Raw genomic sequence first — 19,575 nt, 5'->3', positions numbered from 1 at the left:
TGCCACTAGCTGTCATGATACAATTCCATATACTCCTTGATAGTTACCAAAAGTCTTATAGTTTACTTAGAAAGTTTGCAGTAATATACACTCCCTTTGCCACATTATAGTTACTTACCAAAAAAGATGTTCTGACTTCTACTATTCAAGACCACTTCTTTACATTCCTTGAAATGAAGAGACTAATACCACAATGGGTCTAGACTACAGGCAACTGTCTGGTGCAACAACAGAAGATCAGAAGAATAACAGAACAATAGAATTAGAACACGGTGCAATGACATCATCATTTAGTAACATTACATCTGCACTGAACTAGAACTGGCTAGTGACTACAGCGGTATAGCCAAATAGCCTTTCCTGTAGCTCAGTTGGTAGAGCATGGTGTTTGCCATGCCAGGGTTGTGGGTTCGATTCCCACGGGGGGCCAGCACAGAAAGAAAAAAAAAAATGTATGAAATGTATGCATTCACTACTGTAAGTCGCTCTGGATAAGAGCGTCTGCTAAATGACTGAAATGTAAAATGTATTTTATTTATACTCCACCATAAATTAAAGAGGGGTGTGTGTGTGTATCACGTGTGCGTGCGTGGTCTAGAAACAAATATAACGCAAAAGGTTTTAAAGCAAAGCTTTTTATTGCAAGTATTCGTGAAAGATACACTTCAAAACGTAAGCAAAGCAACACTAAAGGCCTAAAAGAGAGAGAATTACAAAACAAAGACATTTAAAACAAAAATAAAAAGACCTGTTGGTACAACAGAGTGTTTGAAACATACAGAGTAGAGACACACAGAGAGAGACCAAAACAGAGACAGAGGCATGGAACTCATCTGGCTACCTTGTTCGCATCATCAAACACCCATTGATTTTAGCTGGTGCCTCAGGACTCAAAATGGTATCACGGCACACAATCCTGGCTGACATTCAATTAAAAAGTAAATGACACAAACCGACCGCACGTCAAATACAAAATAACCTCACGATACCGATGAAACATAGAGGAAACCCTTTAAAAAGTCCAGCATTCTTGGCCACTGACGAGATCGGTCTTCAAACCAGTTTAACACAGGGAAAACAGCATCCAACAATCTCTCGAGCAAACGTGATTTCAAAACCTTAACATGGACTGCGAATGGACTGAAAGCAAGCAGCGTCTGCTTGCACATCAAACAGATAGCTAAATGGAGTCAACATGTCTTAAAAGTATTTGTCTGTGGGTAATGGGTAGAACAAGCCTATTGAAGTTCTGAACAGGGTTGACGACCCCTTCAAAGCTCCATGCCTCTGACCCTAGAGTAAGGTGGGAACTACTAACAGACACTGTGGGCAAACAGAACAGCAACTCATTTTTACAACACCTTGATTCGTTACACAGGTACAAGTCTAAGTACAGCACACAGAACCCTCGGGCTCCTGTTCTTACATCCATACACGTGGAGAAACACACCTTTGAACGTTGGGGCTCACCAACTACTGTAGCACTGTTAGTGGTTTGAAAAGGAACACGAGGATGCCATTTTGGAGTTGGGCCTTTTTTTGTACTCAACTCAGGCATTCTGTAGTCGTAAATAAAACCGAACAACAAAGTAAGAACACACTTAAGGCGGAGGCTTGCATTTGCGAGTGGAATGGGACTTTAGTCTCTACTCCTTACTGTGTAAAAGTCTCTGGCAGAAGGAAAAGAACTCCAGAGGAGACATGAAAGGACAGAAGCCACTCCTAACCATACATCCTCTACCTTAGCACCATCCCTCCCTCCCTCCTTTTCTCCTCTATTCTCACCCACCTGTACTCCACCAGGCCAGGGGAGTTTACATGGCTAACATATTAGCAGCACTGGATGAGGAAGTCCGTTTTTACAAGGCTCAGCTCAGTCCGTGTGGTTCAGTGAAGGTTCCCTACCCCAACAGAGATGAGATGCAACATGTGGGGGTGGTGGGTGGGAGTGGGCTCATCGAGATGGGAGGAGAGAACCGGGGAGGAGAGAACCGTGGATGAGAGCGGGACTAGAGAGTACAAGAAGGTGATGAGGACATATGAGAAGGCCTCTTCCCTTCATGAGGAACCAAACAGGAAGCTAAAACGCAGGGGGTCTACATAATTAATACCTAATTTAAAAACAGATGCCCCTGCTCAACTGTGCCCCTCCGTCCGCCCACCACCACGTTGCTGTGCTTGCGTGTTTGGGGAGGATAAGGCTCGTCCCCTTAGCTCCACCATGCTGCCAATGTTGCGGAGACTCTAGCTAGCTGCTCGTTTATGCACTCAATAAATACAGCATAAAATATTTTGCAATATATATTTCATATACATATTAAAAAGAACAACATTTAAATAGGACGACAAAATAAAATGTTCGGCTCAAGTCAGATAAGTGTTAAGACAAAAAAAAATAATAAACAAGAGAATATCTTAGTTATACTTCCGTCTCTAAAACAGTTATGAGAATATCATAATCAGGTATTAATCAAGCATTATACTGTAATAACCAAAAGCAATATTTGCAGTTTTTCCTCTCATGTAGTATAACATATGCAGCATACAAAGGTAAGTGAGGAGCATTGTTTTTTTAATCTCTTGTAAAAAGGTATCACCCCCCTGGACTGACGGGTACCCCAAATGACTCATACAGACCCCCCGAGTCTTATTCCACACCCGAACTGCCCCAAAACACCAATGAAAAGTGGGCCCACTATCCTTCCATTAAGGACAAGACAGACACACGGCGGGGCGAGGCATTGCACTAGGATGAGAATGCCATGGGCCAGACAACTGCCGACATCCTAATATGAATGCCATACTTCCAACTTCCTAATATGGATGCCTTACATTGGAACACTTAAAAACCCTTGGTGGTTTCAGATTCTTAAGGAGAAACCACAAAACGCAGGCTGACTCAGAGTCATCAGCGGAGTCACATGAGCTGGAGGCACACCTTTAAAATGTCCACTTAGTAGCGATAGTAACCGTTTTGTTTGGCGTCGTAATCCAATTCCCTTTCCCAGAGGAGGAAAATCTCCTCAATCACATAATAACAAGTCCTCGACACTCCACTGTATCTGGGAGGCGGGGATTGGAGGTGGAACAAAGACAGAAAACCTTGTGGCTTTGTGTCCGAGTGAGAGTGGCAGTCTATAAAGTGCTGTGCTATGTTCGTCATTCGTGGACCAGACTGTGTCACACACACCGGTTTTAACTATGACCTCGCTTGTCAACGCAAGTTCCACTGTACCAACCAACCGAGTCGATTGGTCCAAACTCAAAATGCACCACTTCGTGAACGCTCAACCACAATCATATACCCTGTCTTTAATAAACAGACTGCGGGTCCGCAGTACGCATCTTGGTATGCGTGCGTATATATATATATATATATATATATATATATATATATATATATATATATATATATATGTGTGTGTGTGTGTGTGTGTGTGTGTGTGTGTGTGTGTGTGTAGTGCATAAACACATGGTTTTCTGCATTGCAATGCATTTTTTTTCTTCTTCTTCAAAAATTAGATAGATGTCTTTTTCATTTGCCATTTGTTTTACAGCACCACCATAAAGAAAGGCACTTTCTGTGGACTTCTTCACTCTGCCATAGATTTACCTTCCGCACCGAAAAGAAAGAACATGCAACTAAAAATCCAGTATATCTGTGCGTCACAGGCAATGGAATGAACACACATATAGCTACTTTTCCATAGAGTATAGCAAACTCTGGGGTGATGTTTAAGACCTAGAAAGGCCTTGCTCATAAATATCTATAAACTAAGCAAAAAAAATTAAAAAAAATAATAAAAGCTGAACACACAAACGAACATCTGAAAAACGTTACTGTTGACGATTTAGCGAGTCGTAACGTAAGGACGTTAGGCAAACACATCTGCTATATGTAAACATGTGTTCTCTTGCCCAGGAAAATCAGAACGTTCTATACAGTCCTTGACGTTCATCATCATGTCAGCTTGGATGATCGCTACGCTTGTCGCTTGCTAAACCAAGTACCGATCCATACACACCACCTCCTTCAAATGACATTTAGCCCTACTTCTCACTTTACATACACCAGAACCAGCCACATGCACAAAAACCCATCTAAAAAAATACCCTACTCTTTACAAACTAAGAACACACCAACAAACCGATCAAAGACACCATTGGATCATACATTTACGGAGCAAACTTAAACTTCTTCTGTCCTCTAGTCTTCCAGATTTTCTCCACGCTCTCCGCTCTCAGGGGAATCTGATGGCAGATCTACAGGCTATGGAATGTAAGTCCTCTGGCAATGGGAATCAAAAGGAAGGAGAAAGTGGAAAAAACTAAATGAGATTATATACTTTGTCACATTGCAGACTTACTGGAGGCCTTAAGGCTTTGTATTTCTGAGCACAAGAACTGCCCGTGGTTACGCGAGGAGAGAGGAGAAAAGCAACAGTTACAGGCCAAGTCTCGCTCTATAGGGGCCTCATAACCCACAAGGCTTAACCTAAAACACAGCGGGCCACATCGGTACTAAACGTTCAAGATGACCAGTCAAGGTAATCATCTCATTCTTTAAATCAACTACATCTTTTAAAGTGGGTCTACAACACTTTGACAAGGTCTGGTTTCTCCCGCTCTCCCCTATTCTACAGGCATCAACTCCCGCCTGAGAAAGACAATTAGGCAGGACCAGAACAATTATGCTCTAAACATTTTTTTTTTAAAGTCCAATGATCTTCATTTGTATTCTTTGACAACAGGGGGGAGCTGACAACAGCTGCCAAGAGTGACAGAAATAGAAGCACCTCTTACTTACAGAAGTCCACCACATCCCGATCCATTACAGTATAACAAATTTCAACACGTTACATGTCGAAATATATCCACCGCCACTGTACGCACGCCAAAATACACAAATAATGTTATACATTGCCACAGGACATGAGTCAACAACAGTCTATTGTATTATCAAAACTCTGCCATATTTTATTACCATTTAATGATGAATAACTATATAGGTTAGATTTTTGTTAGCAAAAATAAGTGGTGTGTGCATTACAATAATGTGAAATGTACACACACATACACTTCTTCCAATCTGGCTTTTGAAAAAGGCTTTTTGGACACCAGTGAAGTTCATGAAGGCTCAAACTCATTGGCTTCCAGCCAGGGGAAGGCTAGAGTTGGGAAGGCAGTCAAACGCAACTACAGGGGGGGACACAGGATTCTACCATTGGACCGCACTACCGTTCACCTATTGGGGCAGTCCTTGCCTTGAGAACTGTGTCCTTGTATCATTGTACCATCAAAACAAGAGATTCTCAAATGGCAACCGTTTCCACTAACAGTTAGGGCGAGAAATCCCTACAGTGCCCCACATAACACAGACCCTCTCGTCTACTTCATAGCACCAGAGGCATGTGTTCGGGCCAACACACACTTATTTTAGTGCAGATAATTGTCTCTCTTTTGAACACCACTAGGCATGCCTCATGTCACAGAGCACATAGGAGCTAAGCAGCGACCACACAAGTCACTCACTCAGTCTCCCGGACTTCCAAGATTCATCGAATTGTTGACTCTAGTCGACAGCTAGATACTATTGGTTTGGATGGTCAGTTATACGGGGAAATTAATTTTGTCGGCTTGGCTCTCCTGCCGCTCATGACCGAGGCATACCTCGATTCTTAGTCACCTTGAGTACATGTACATATAGCAGCTAGATCCATGTCTGATGAGGATAGAGGCAGAGTGCAGCACGACTTGATCTGCTAAAATACCGCTGCTATTAGGCAAAGACGATAGGAGAAACTCACACACACAATATATATATATATATTTTCTATCACGAGGATTTCAATGTGAAGCAACTTCTGTCAAAAATGAGGCAAAATGTAGCTTGAAGTCATCTTTCTCCAGCTAAACTTTGCCCTTTAACTTCCTTGTTCGAATACATTTTCGAAAGCTAGGACCGCCACGTCATGATCCATCCATACAAGCAGCCATTTAACCGTTCATTTCCAAAACCAGGCACTTGATTTCTAACCCATAACACACCTCATTGGCATAACCCTTAGACCTCTGAACCTCACTACTCCCTTCATTAAGAGGAGCAACGGGTAAGTGCCAATTGTGTGGCTCAAAAACATTCTCTTACTAGCCGAGAGCTCTCGTAAGAGATCTGGGTTCTAGTACATTCTAACTCACCGCTATAGACTTCCAGACATTCAAGTCGTATCCTCTAGAAGACGCTTCCTTCCCTCAGCTAAAATATTATTGCACTAGAGGAAAGCAACATGATCTGTCATTCAATTTAGGATCTTCCACAACAAAATTCAAATCCAAGAGAGCAGATAGATAGAATGAAAGAATGCAGAAATAAATGCTCGTCTCATTAAATTACTATATCTTGAGCGTACTAATAAATACTGGAAAGAATGGTTAAAAAAAATAACAAGCATCTTAAATATCAAACATGATGTACAGGAAAGAAAATTCAAAACAGGGTCACATTGCAATGTTGCTGTGACAGCGCATTAGACCTATGTCATAGGGAACTGACCTAGGGTGTGATATTGTATTACCCTCTATGACGTCTGCCACAGTATACGCACATCACTTATTGGTTCAAGTCAAATGATAATGAGTAAGAAATCATATGATTAGCATCATAGCTTATTCCCCAGACAGGTTGGGACTTTTGAAGAGAGCATTTACACCGTTCAGGTGGCACTGTGCTCAAAATAAGAGCTTGTGTTCGTCTCCTTGTACACAGTGTCCATTGACACGCTCACACTTTTGATAAGTCACCATTGGCTAAAAAAAAGATGGAGAGGAAAGGAGAGGGAAAATAACAGTGGCAAGCTGGTGCGCCGTGATAGTTCTGCACAGATAGAGATCCACCCTTCAAACTCCTAATCCTTTTCTTCTTCTCTCCTCAACCTTTGATAAAGAAAAGTTAAAACAGAACTAACAAACGAAAAAGGGCAGAAAGTGCTGCCGTCAAACTGAGTTGAGGTAAAAGGCATGATGACGAAAGGGAACGAATTCTGCAACGTCAACCATACACATCCGGAATCAAAACCACAGATCTCCTTCATGACCGGAGAAAAGGAGGGAGGGCCTGGAGGAGGTGGGGGCGGAGTTAGGGTGCCCAGGAAAAGCAGCGGGCTGGTTTAATATTGCATAATAGTGCCAAGTTCTTCCTCTCTTGTTTTAAAGCAGCGTCAGTCTGCATCCTCAGTCCATTGCGGGGGGCTTCCCCCACCCCCCCTTCCCTCTACACAGTGTCAGGTCCGGATTGACTGGTTGTGGGGGGCTGCAACCCTCCTTGACTGGCAGGCAGGGGGTGTGGGGGTGTGTGTGTTTTAAGTGCTGTGATGGTGGTGTGGGGTGGTGCTCAGGCGAAGTACATGGTCCTCAGCGTGTCGTGGTGAATCTGCACCGCCTTGGCCAGAGCCTGGGGGTCCCGACCGTTACTCTGACCAGAGACATGGCTGCCCTCCGCACTGGGAGAAGAGAAGACATTCATCAGGACAGAGACATGCATGAATGGATCAGAAAGACAAGTCAACTATGATACACAGACTTATTTGAAGCTACATTTTTTTTTAAATGGAGAAAGCTAGCTTTCTAGGGCAGTATAATATCTAGCGCTGCTTTCTGGGTCAGTATAATATCTAGCGCTGCTTTCTGGGTCAGTATAATATCTAGCGCTGCTTTCTGGGTCAGTATAATATCTAGCGCTGCTTTCTGGGGCAGTATAATATCTAGCGCTGCTTTCTGGGGCAGTATAATATCTAGCGCTGCTTTCTGGGGCAGTATAATATCTAGCGCCGCTTTCTGGGGCAGTATAATATCTAGCGCCGCTTTCTGGGTCAGTATAATATCTAGCGCCGCTTTCTGGGTCAGTATAATATCTAGCGCTGCTTTCTGGGTCAGTATAATATCTAGCGCTGCTTTCTGGGTCAGTATAATATCTAGCGCTGCTTTCTGGGTCAGTATAATATCTAGAGCTGCCTTGGGGGCAGTAGAACACACACACACAAAAAAAACAGTATTGCAATACTGTACATCTCACCCAAAATAGATAGGAAATATGAAACGTAGAGTTGAGCACAACAGAGGCGAAGCATGCAGAAAGACTAAAGCAGACTGTTTTGTGCAGTGATAAAGTAACCCCCACCCCTGCCAATCACCTGTCGTGCTCCTTGTCTACCAGATGGTAGCGGGCACGGAAGGCCACCAGGTGGGCGTAGTAGGCTGGCGCTGGGATGGAGACGGAGCGGGTACAGCGCACGTAGGTGTGGCACAGCTGGTAAGTGAGCAGCTGGAACTCGTCAGCCGTGAAGCAGTTGTCGTCCCACAGGACGTGGTAGTGGGAGGGACGACTGGTGCCCTGGGGACAGTAGACAGCAGACGTTACACATGCTACACAGCCTCAATTTGGGGATTTAATAGAGATCTGGTATAAAAACTGATGTAGAAAGACAATGGCTTTCAACTAAAATTCGGGACAATTGGGTTTTAGAATTAACTATAGGCCTACTTATTTACAAATTTAGTCAAATTTTCTTCATCTTGAAAACCATAGAGTATTTGGTAGTTTCATTTCAGTAACGAACTGTTTACCTACCAAAAAACAGTGTGAACAAAGTGTGTTTAAATTCTAAAAAGCAGGCGTATTTCCTGAGACTTCATAAAGTCATTTCCTGAGAGTAAAGTGCAGTGAGGCAGCAGGCTAGATGAACAGATGGTGAATGCTGCAGTACCTGTATTCCAGCGTGACTGCAGAGGTAAAAGTCAAACTCGTAGGGGTGCGTGATGTCCGTGTCCACCGTGGTGCCAGCAGGAATGTTTCCACTACGTCCAACCTGAAAGATTGTGGATTTGCAGTTATTATTAATAACCTGGCAAATGTTAAAAACGTCGTTCCACCTGTCCTGTTCTACTTCAATACCAAGCTTCACACACGTCCATCCCTTGGACTCATTTAACGACGGCAGAAAGTGAACGAACGGAGGGAGGTGTAGAGTGTTTAAATGTTTTATTTAACTAGGCAAGTCAGTTAAGAACAAATACTTATTTACAATGATGGCCTACCCCGGCCAAACCCTAATGACGCCAGGACAATTGACAGCCACCCTATCTCCATAGTTCTGAATGACGTAATCTACAAATGACCAGAATAATGACAAAATAGATTTCTCCCTGTCAGTCAAAGTGCACTTCACTTGTAAACAAGGTGATGAACGCCAAAAAGCCCTGCTCTCCCAGGCCTCAAGTGGCACTCCAGGTCCGTCAACTCACATCAGGCCTAATGCTATAATGGAATATAATTACCAGGGGTGAGGGAGAGCAGGCCCATTGACAACAGAGTAATTGGATAATTAGGACAACCATTTAGAGCACTTAATAAACTAGGGGGTAATAAAGAACACGGACCAACTAAAACACACAGTTCCCCACCCCTAATCTATAAAAGGGCTTTTCACACTGCTGTGCCAAACAGAGTTGAACCAAGCTGTAGTGAGCTGGCCTGGTTACGCATCTACTAAAGTTGTTGGAACAGTGCTAGAAGAAGAAAAAAAAAAGAGCCAGCACAGTTTGGGTGGGATTCGGCACTATAGTGTGACTCAGGCATGAGTATCATGTCAGAATGACCCTAAGGTAGCTGGGAGGGTGTGGCCGGAAGTAAAGTGGGCCCGCTCACCCTTTCGTTGCGGTCGGCACAGAAGAGGCGGGTGTGGTGGCGTTTCTGGACCACGATGTAGGTGATGCCGGGCTGGTACTCCTTCTCTAGGCCAATGCAGGCCTCTCGGATGGCCAGCAGCTCGTAGTACAGCACCTGGGGGTGGGCAGAGGGATAAAACGGGGTTAAAACATCCATTACTGACGATATGACTTTGAATGTCCACCATCTCGGCTCTGAGCAGTTTTTCTAGATCGGACCAGTTGAGGTAGATGATATAGGCCTCGACATTGCACCCTTTTACCACCATCTGACAATGTGACGGGGAAATAAGCGTCTTCATGTTTTGGTCACAGCCATGCATGTTATTCTAATGTCCTCTTAGTGGATCTTCATGATGTGCATTAATAGTTTACTTAGACAGATAGGACATCTACCTAACTTTATCAGTTTAATTAAAGAGGGACACAACATTTGACTTGCAACCTTTGACCCTCTAGTTTCTTAAGTTCTGGAGGCGGAGAGCGACTTACATTTTTTCCCCCAGGATAGTCACTCGGCCTTTGCTCACCTGTCTGAACTGGCCCTCTGACACTCCGTCCCTGTAGAAGATAATCCTGGTGGGCTTGTAGCGGGTCGACTTGTAGAACTGGATCAGCAGCTCTCGCACCATAGAGGCCAGATCCTGGATCACCTCCTGCCTGGGCCTCTGGACCCTCACTGTGGCACAGTACCTGCTGGGGTGGGCGTCCATACTGCCGACCACCTGGAGATGTATGGAGAGAAACAGGGTGGGAGAGAGAGAGAGTGTGTGTGTGTGAGACACACAAACACCAGCGCTGCGCAAATTGAATAGCTCTGCACAAACATTATGAACTTGAATGCATTGGCAATATAGTATAGACCAGGCCACAGAAGTCTCAAACATATAGTTCGCAGGCCAGATGCGGCCCGCGAGCCTATTTAAATGCGGCCTGCGGTTGTCTTAGTAAATGTAGCCCATGGTTGGAAGAGTAAAAAAAATATATAAATGTGGCCCCTGGGCTAAATGAGTTCAAGACCCCTGGTATAGGCCAATAGGAGTTAAGTGAACTCACTGCAGCGATGGAGGGCTTCTTCCCGTCTCCAGCAGGGGGGTGTGTAACGTCCGCCCCCAGGAAGATGATTGGCTGCTGGAATACTGAGGGTCTGGGTGGAGGAAGAGAGAAGGACCAGTGAGGACAGAGTTCAAACAAAGGGTCTCTAATATGATTAAGGGTTTAGATTTTACACAATATGTACATTTATGTCAATCATAAATTGGAGGACACTTGATTGGGAGATTGATATAATTTGTGTACAAAAAAAAACATTCTCTTACATACAGTATTTGAAACAGATATTGACAATTGTAGTAAGGGCAAAGGCCTAAAAGTTAATTTACTGTTTAAACGGATGCCCCACTTCACGTCTCAAAATGTGAAGTGGTGCACACTTCTAATGGAAGATAAATATAATTAAATTAGAAAGAAAATGTGCTTTCTTCAGCTTCTTAAAAATATGTATGGTCATTCCAGTCCTATCGTCCAGCCACGGTGGCCACGTACCGTTGGTGAGGCACCAGGATATTGTTGATTCCCCCCAGCTTCACATTGATCTTGAGGCAGAGGTTGGAGAGGGTCTGGGGGGACGTCTTCACCACGTTCTTCACCTGGACACACTGAGTGGCCATTCCTAGGAGAGTATCTCCCACCCTCTTCACCTCCGCTACGCAGGACAAGTAACAGGCAGTGATCAATCAATCTCTGTGCAATTAACAGTCAGTCAGATTAGGGAAGTAAAGAGTAAAGTACCACCTATGCTTTAAAGGGAAGGTATTGATAGATAACAGATAGTGTACATCTGTCTGGTAACATACAACAGTACACATCCCTTATCAAAGCTGCTTCAGCAACACAAGAGTTTCAAAGAATAGCAGATGCTTTGGTAGAACTATTATATAGATACAGAAAATGTTAGACAGTGAATCAGCATGGATAAGGTGACTGTAAATTTCAGTGTTCCTCAAGGCTCTGTTTTAGGACCAGTGCTAGCCTCTAATTTGGCTTCCTGTTAAGTCTCAGGCTGATTTCAAGGTTTTACTGCTAACCTACAAAGCATTACATGGGCTTGCTCCTACCCATCTTTCCGATTTGGTCCTGCCGTACATACCTACACGTACGCTACGGTCACATGACGCAGGCCTCCTTATTGTCCCTAGAATTTCTAAGCAAACAGCTGGAGGCAGGGCTTTCTCCTATAGAGCTCAATTTTTATGGAATGGTCTGTCTATCCATGTGAGAGATGCAGACTCAGTCTCAACCTTTAAGTCTTTATTGAAGACTCATCTCTTCAGAAGGTTTTATGATTGAGTGTAGTCTGGCCCAGGAGTGTGAAGGTGACCGCAAAGAGTCTCCCTCCCTCGGCACAGCCAGAAGAAGGCCACCCCTCACAGCCTGGTTTCTCTAGGTTTCTTCCTAGGTTCCGGCCTTTCTACAGTTTTTCCCTAGCCACCGTGCTTCTACACATGCGCTGTTTGGGGTTTTAGGCTGGGTTTCTGTTCAGCACTTTGTGACGTCAGCTGATGTAAGAAGGGCTTTATGAATAAATTTGATTGATTCCAATGAACATCATGTGAATATGTATGTCTATGGGTGCCGCCTACCGTAGACGGGGGTCTTTCCGGGCAGGATGACGATGATGAGCTGCAGTCCAGAGTAGGTGTTCTTCAGGTGCCTGAACATGGGCTCCACACTGTCGGCTCCCTGGGCGTATTTACAGAAACACGGCTGGCCCTGGATGGGCATCCCAGCATCCTTGGAGATCTTACGCAGCTGGTCTGTGAAACCCCTATAGAAGGTGGGTAATGGATGGAGGAATTAGGGAGGGAAAGAGGAATGAGGGAGGAAGAGACAGTAATGGAGAAAAGTGGGAGGGGGAGGAGGGGAAAAGGATGGTTGTAAAGACCAAATATAATCTGGTTGGTTAGGGAGTTGTTTAGTAATGTCATCCTTGAGAGTGGCTGTGTAAATTCTAACAAGGTTGTATCGGAGGCGTAGAGGACAAACTAATTACACAAGGATCACTTTCTTATATGGAAGGCCATCTCCAACAACACATCCGTAGCAGGGAGGGATTCCTTTCCATATATCCCTGTGGCTATGTGAGAAGCTGCTTAATGAATAGGGAGGGTTATGTTTATTAGGCACCAAATGGAAGAAAATGTACTGAAACGGCAGGACTACCTGGAACAATAAGAAATGCTCATTTTTGTCTTCTGTTGAACATTTTGCCACGGTGTGCCCTAACGAGCATAACCCAGTTGTACACATAGTAAGTGGGTGAAAACAGAAAAGACAGGTTGGTTCTTACTTGAGGATCTCCTCACGACACTGCCTCTGTGTGGCGAAACATGCGATGGCCCACATCTTGATCTCCACTCCCGTGTGGAACTGTTTGCCCCTCATGTCCCACACCCCGTGACTTGGGGTGGCCACTGTCCGGTTCTGAAACCACAGTGTAGTACGGTTGATCTGCTGCGTGTACACTCACACACACACACACACACACTTCTGCGCAAACACACACTTGCTTTTCTATCCTTGTGGGGACCTAAAATGTATTTCCATTATAAATCATTTTCCCCTAACCCTAATTGTAAGCCTAAACCCTAAGTTTAAAATAGCCTTTGTCATCATGGGGATGTGGGAAATGTCCCCACGAGGGATCATTTCCCATGTTTTACTATCCTTGGGTACATTTGGGGATTTCAGGTACCCACGAGGATAGAAAAAAAGTGCACAGTAACCACATTCACCCAATGGAGTTGGACATGCAGACACTTCAGAAAGTCATGCAGGCACACATGTAGAAATGTAGACACCAACACTTTATGGATACATAGTCCAATTTAAAAACACACACGCACGTATACACTGCAAAACAGGTGCTGTGTTTTAAAATGTTTTTCTTTTCCCCAAAACGGCTTAAAAAATGTCCTGAAAATGTTCTACGAATATTTGAGCATTTCTGAAAGTGGCAACAATGTACTGCCCCTAACCTTTACCTTAATAACCCTTTAAGGCAAGGCACCACAGGCTGAAATTACATTTTTCCATCTATATTTGGGTCTTTAATATTAGTACTTTCAAAAAGTAAACAAAATGTCCAAAACTATGTACACATTTTATTTTGTTTGTTTGTTTGTTTGTTTGTTTATCATCATACTACCATCAAAATGCTGTGAATTTTAACCACATTCAAAAATTGACATAATTTCAAAGCTCACTACATGTAATTAACTATAAATCATTTAAAAGGCCATTACAAACTGGACTACAGTGCCTTCGGAAAGTATTCAGACCCCTTGACTTTTCCACTTTGTTACGTTATAACCTTATTCTAAAATTGATACATTTAAAAAAAAAAAATCCTCAGCAATCGACACAATAGCCCATAATGACAAAACAAACAGGGTTTAGACATTTTTGCTAATGTATTAAAAATTACAGAAATACTTTAGAAGTATTCAGCTCCTTTGCTATGAGACTCGAAATTGAGCTCAGGTGCATCCTGTTTCCATTGACCATCCTTGAGATGTTTCAACAACTTGGAGTCCACCTGTGGTAAATTCAATTGATTTGACATGATTTGGAAAGGCACATACCTGTCTGTATAAGGTCCCACAGTTGACAGTGCATGTCAGAGAAAAAAACCAAGCCATGAGGTCGAAGGAATTGTCCGTAGAGCTCCAAGATAGGATTGTGTTGAGGCACAGATCTGGGGAAGGGTATCAAACTATTTCTGCAGCATTGAAAGTCCTCAAGAACACAGTGGCCTCCATCATTTTTAAATGGAAGATGTTCAGAACCACCAAGACTGTTCCTAGACTGGCCACCCGGCCAAACTGAGCAATCGGGGGAGAAAGGCCTTGGTCAGGGAGGTGACCAAGAACCTGATGGTCACTCTGACAGAGCTCCAGAGTTCCTCTGTGGAGATGGGAGAACCATCCAGAAAGACAACTATCTCTGCAGCATTCCACCAAATCAGGCCTTTATGGTACAGTGGCCAGACGGAAGCCACTCCTCAGTAAAAGGCACATGACAGCCCGCTTGGAGTTTGCCAAAAGGCACCTAAAGACTCTCAGACATTAATAAACAAGATTATCTGGTGTGATGAAACCAAGATTGAACTCTTTGGACAGAATGCCAAGCATCACGTCTGGAGGAAGCCTGGCACTATCCGTACGGTGAAGGACGGTGGTGGCAGCACCATGCTGTGGGGTTCTTGTTCAGCGGCAGGGACTGCGAGACTAGCCAGGATCGAGGGAAAGATGAACGAAGCAAAGTACAAAGAGATCCTTGATGAAAGCACTCTGGAGCAGGTTCAGGACCTCAGACTGGGGTGAAGGTTCACCTTCCAACAGGACAACGACCCTAAGCATACAGACAAGACAACGCAGGAGTGGCATCAGGACTCAATGTCCTTGACTGGCCCAGCCAAAGGCCGAACATGAACCCAATCGAACATCTCTGGAGACCTGAAAATATCTGTGCAGCAACGTTCCCCATCCAACCTGACAGAGATTTAGAGGATCTGCAGAGAAGAATGGGAGAAACTCCCAAAATACAGATGTGGCAAGCTTTTAGCGTCATACCCAAGAAGACTCAAGGCTGTAGTCACTGCCAAAGGCGCTTCAACAAGGTACTTAGTAAAGGGTCTGAATACTTATGTAAACAATTCTAAAAACCTGTTTTTCTTTTGTCACTATGGGGTAGTGTGTGTAGATTGAGGAAAAACAAACAAATTAATACATTTTAGAATAAGGCTGTAACGTACAAAATGTGGAAAAAGTCAAGGGGTCTGAACACTTTCCGAAGGCACTGTATATGTAGTAACTTCATTTGAAGAGATCGTGATTAGGTCTCAATAGGAATTTTGCGATTGGTAAGGTTCCTTCACTTTAATGGACATTTATTTCCTGAAAGTCAGACTCTTCCAACACGCCAACTCATTTCCCAGCTTCAGAATCATCTGCATTCTCCAAATTTAGCCTTCACAAAATGTGTTTATAGTTAATCTGAATTTGATAACATTTTATTTGAAAATATGCACCAAATATGCTGTTTACGTACATGGTTTAGTAATTTACAGACAAGGTAGAAATATGAAAACAAGTCAGGTCCTGGAGTGTCTTAACCAAATGAAACCAGAATGTTAAGGCTGACCTCATCCAGTGTCCAGAAAAACAGATTCATTAGCGTTCTCCTTGGGCAGTCCTAATCACTTTAAAATATGGTTGAATGAAAAACTAGGTCTGGGATTAAGGCTTAAAATTTGATTTGATTGTTTTCAGTAAAATCCCACTGATGTGTCATCTACTCTCACAAATCACAAAAAGTGAAATTGCAAACCAAAGTGAGTGAGCTTAAAATAAAAAAAATTAAAAGCATAAACACCACAAAGGGAAGCTAAATTGAGTCATAGCATATTATGTCATGACGATCTGTACTATGCATTCTCAAAAAAATCTGAAATGAAAAATGATGTAGCCGTGTTAGCATTGAGCAAAGACTACTAGCTTATATTAATCCACACAGACAAGCCTGTATTCATAAAGCGTCTTAGCTACTCTAAGCCGATCTAGGAACAATTGTGTCTGTGAAATCACTATGAATAAGAGGGGGACCTGATCCTAGATCAGCACACCTACTCCTAGACGATTCACAGAGGGGAAAGACAAACGGATCAAATCAAACCAAAGGGGTTAGTTCCCTCATATAGCAAGGGTAGGTAGCGTGTCAAACAGAGTATGGAGCGTGATTTAAAGGAAGGGTACCATAAAGTGCTCTGTGCTCACCCTGCCGCCGTATTGCAGCATGGGGGCGGGCAGCACGCGCCCAGTCACGTGGGCCATCTCGTCGCGCACCTTGAACTGGAACTCCTGCACAAAGGGGTCAGCCTCGTAGTTGGCACTACGCACCTGCAGGGGTCACACACACAGAGAAAGGGGTGTTTAGGGTGGTGAGGTAAATTGGTATCCACAAGGCAGTGTCATATTCACAATGCAATAAAACAAACTACTCCTATTAGAAAACACTCAACTTGTCCAAAAATAAAACACATTAATTTGGTACGGAATGCCCTAATGAATATGACCCAGGTTTTAGGAGGTTTTGATGTTGACACAACTCACAACTTTGTAGATTGAACTAAAAACACATTTTCCCCAGAATTCTGTCACACGCAACATGCTGAAATAACCTTAGACATCTTTAGAACATTGTCAAACTTCCCCCTCGGTTTGTCCAATCCTTCTGCATATTTCACAGTTATTCCACCCACACTTTCATTCAGTTACTATTCACTGATGGTTCTCTGCATCTAAATTAGAAGTTTACTGTCTCTGGCAGTGTACTATCAACCAGAGGTATGTTTTAATCCCAGGTGGGAAATCGGAAGTCTGTTTAATAAGGTGACCGAAGCAGAGCCTGAATAAGATGCCATCTGATCGAGTCTAATGGCAGCGGTATTAGCCTCTCTAATCCTCCAGAATACACCATGGCCAGGCAGTGTGCTGGTGACAGCTAGCCAACAATACCATCTTCGACCTGGCCTTTCACTGACATGGGCCCGTATTCATTAAGCGTCTCAGAGTAGGAGTGCCGATCTAAGATCAGTTTTGCCTTTTAGATCATAATGAACAAGACAGGGGACCTGATCATAGATTAGCTCTCCTACTCTGAGACGTTTCGGCAAACTGTACCAATACATCCTCCAAAACACCGGTTGAGGGCATTACCAACATATTCAAAATAATGATTGACATTTTCATTAACTTTATTTTGATCAATTTATTCATACCATTTCATCCTTCCACAAGATATAGTCCCGACAAAAATCTAGGGTTGCTACCCAACCCGGCTGGTCATTCGTTCTTTCGGTTCGGTGGCCAGCCACCCAGTCACTTAGTCTTTTTGTTCTAAATGTACATTTACATTTTAGTCATTTAGCAGACGCTCTTATCCAGAGCGACTTACAGTAGTGAATACATACATTTCATTTTCATTTCATGCATTTTTTTTTTTTTGTACTGGCCCCCCGTGGGAATCGAACCCACAACCCTGGCGTTGCACACACCATGCTGGCGTTGCAAACACCATGCTCTACCAACTGAGCCACAAAATCTATGGACGCAATCCAGTCGTTTGTTCTAAATGTTCCGTTGCCATGATGGCTGGCCACATTTTTATCCCTTACTTGCTGGCTAGCTAGCTAGCCAGTCAACTTTGACTAACACAGTCACGTCAAACAGTGTAGCCAAAATACAGCAAACCAGCTGCATTTCCTGTTTTTCTATTGACATTTCCTCATACAGTACCAGTCAAAAGTTTGGACACACCTACTCATTCAAGGGTTTTTCTTTATTTTAATATTTTCTACATTGTAGAATAATAGTGAAGACATCAAAACTATGAAATAACACATGTAGTAAACACATGTAGGAATCATGATGTAACCAAAAAAAAAAAGTGTTAAACAATTCAAAATAGATTTTATATTTGAGATTCTTCAATGTAGCCACCATTTGCCTTGATGACAACTTTGCACATTCTTGGCATTCTCTCAAACAGCTTCAAGAGGTAGTCACCTGGAATGCATTTAAAATTGACAGGTGTGCCTTTTAAAAATAATTTGTGTAATTTCTTTCCTTTTTAATGCGTTTGAGCCAATCAGTTGTGACCATGTAAGAGTGGTATACACAAGATAGCCCTATTTGGTAAAAGACCAAGTCCATATTATGGCAAGAACAGTTCAAATAAGCAAAGAGAAACGACAGTCCATCATTACTTTAAGACATGAAGGTCAGTCAATCCTGAAAATGTCTTTAGTCTGATGAGTCCAAAGTTGAGATTTTTGGTTCCAACCGCCGTGTCTTTGTGAGACACAGAGTAGGTGAACGGATGATCTCCACATGTGTGGTTCCCACCGTGAAGCATGGAGGAGGCGTGATGGTGACATTGATTTATTTAGAATTCACGGCACACTTAACCAGCATGCATACCACAGCATTCTGAAACGATACACCATCCCATCTGGTTTGCGCTTAGTGGGACTATCATTTGTTTTTCAACAGGACAATGACCCAACACACCTCTAGGCTGTGTAACGGCTATTTGACCAAGGAGGAGAGTGACGGAGTGCTGCAACAGAATACCTGGCCTCCACAAATCACACCGACCTCAAAACAATTGAGATGGTTTGGGATGAGTTGGGTGCTTTTCCTTCACTCTGCAGTCCAACAAGTGCACAGCATATGTGGGAACTCCTTCAAGACTGTTAGAAAAGCATTCCAGGTGACTACCTCATGAAGCTGGTTGAGAGAATGCCAATAGTGTGCAAAGCTGTCATTAAGGCAAATGATGGCTACTTTGAAGAATCTCAAACATATTTTGATTTGTTTAACACTTGTGGTTACTACATGATTCCATATCATAAAGAAAATAGTAAAAATAAAGAAAAACCCTTGAATGAGTAGGTGTCCAAACTTTTGACTGGTACTGTGTGCACGCACATGCTGTGTGCGCGCACACACGATGCTGATTAATGATTTCGACTGGCTGAGAAAAGTTGCCAGCCTGTCTGTCTCACCCACCCCGATAGCGTTCATTACCATAGCACAACTGGAGATCGAAATTTCAATATTGAAACAATGTTGCAAATGTCAGAGACAGACCGCAAAGTTATTGAAAATCTTCGCTGTTGAAAACTAAATGCTAGTCTAAAAGAAAAATGGGAGATAATGTCTAGATGCTTTTTACGGCTGAACTGACAAGACCGTGGATTGCGCAGTCAGACGGAACAGAGTCAATAGG

General features: G+C 43.2%; 1 protein-coding gene across 2 annotated transcripts in view; it reads right to left on the bottom strand.

Annotated features, from left to right (window-relative positions):
- Positions 1–619: 619 nt before the first annotated feature.
- Positions 620–19,575, bottom strand: part of ago3a (argonaute RISC catalytic component 3a) — a 37,247-nt gene continuing 18,291 nt past the window's right edge. Inside the window, exons 10-19 of one of the 2 annotated variants that reach the window (XM_014200512.3) lie at positions 16,560–16,682; positions 13,073–13,206; positions 12,366–12,550; positions 11,269–11,428; positions 10,780–10,870; positions 10,254–10,448; positions 9,704–9,838; positions 8,763–8,864; positions 8,190–8,389; positions 620–7,499 (exon numbers count right to left, since the gene is read on the bottom strand). In XM_014200512.3, the coding sequence (XP_014055987.1) occupies positions 7,391–7,499; positions 8,190–8,389; positions 8,763–8,864; positions 9,704–9,838; positions 10,254–10,448; positions 10,780–10,870; positions 11,269–11,428; positions 12,366–12,550; positions 13,073–13,206; positions 16,560–16,682 (1,434 nt within the window). In that variant the 3' untranslated portion in view covers positions 620–7,390. Of the gene's footprint in view, positions 7,500–8,189; positions 8,390–8,762; positions 8,865–9,703; positions 9,839–10,253; positions 10,449–10,779; positions 10,871–11,268; positions 11,429–12,365; positions 12,551–13,072; positions 13,207–16,538; positions 16,683–19,575 lie in introns of both variants that reach the window. The other variant, XM_014200511.3, reaches the window with a different exon arrangement.

The sequence above is a fragment of the Salmo salar genome, chromosome 05 (assembly GCF_965601325.2).
Source record: "Salmo salar chromosome 05, fSalSal1, whole genome shotgun sequence".
Classification (NCBI taxonomy): Eukaryota; Metazoa; Chordata; class Actinopteri; order Salmoniformes; family Salmonidae; genus Salmo; species Salmo salar.
Note: the sequence above shows the minus strand (reverse complement) of the source record. Positions and strands in the feature narration are given on the sequence as shown.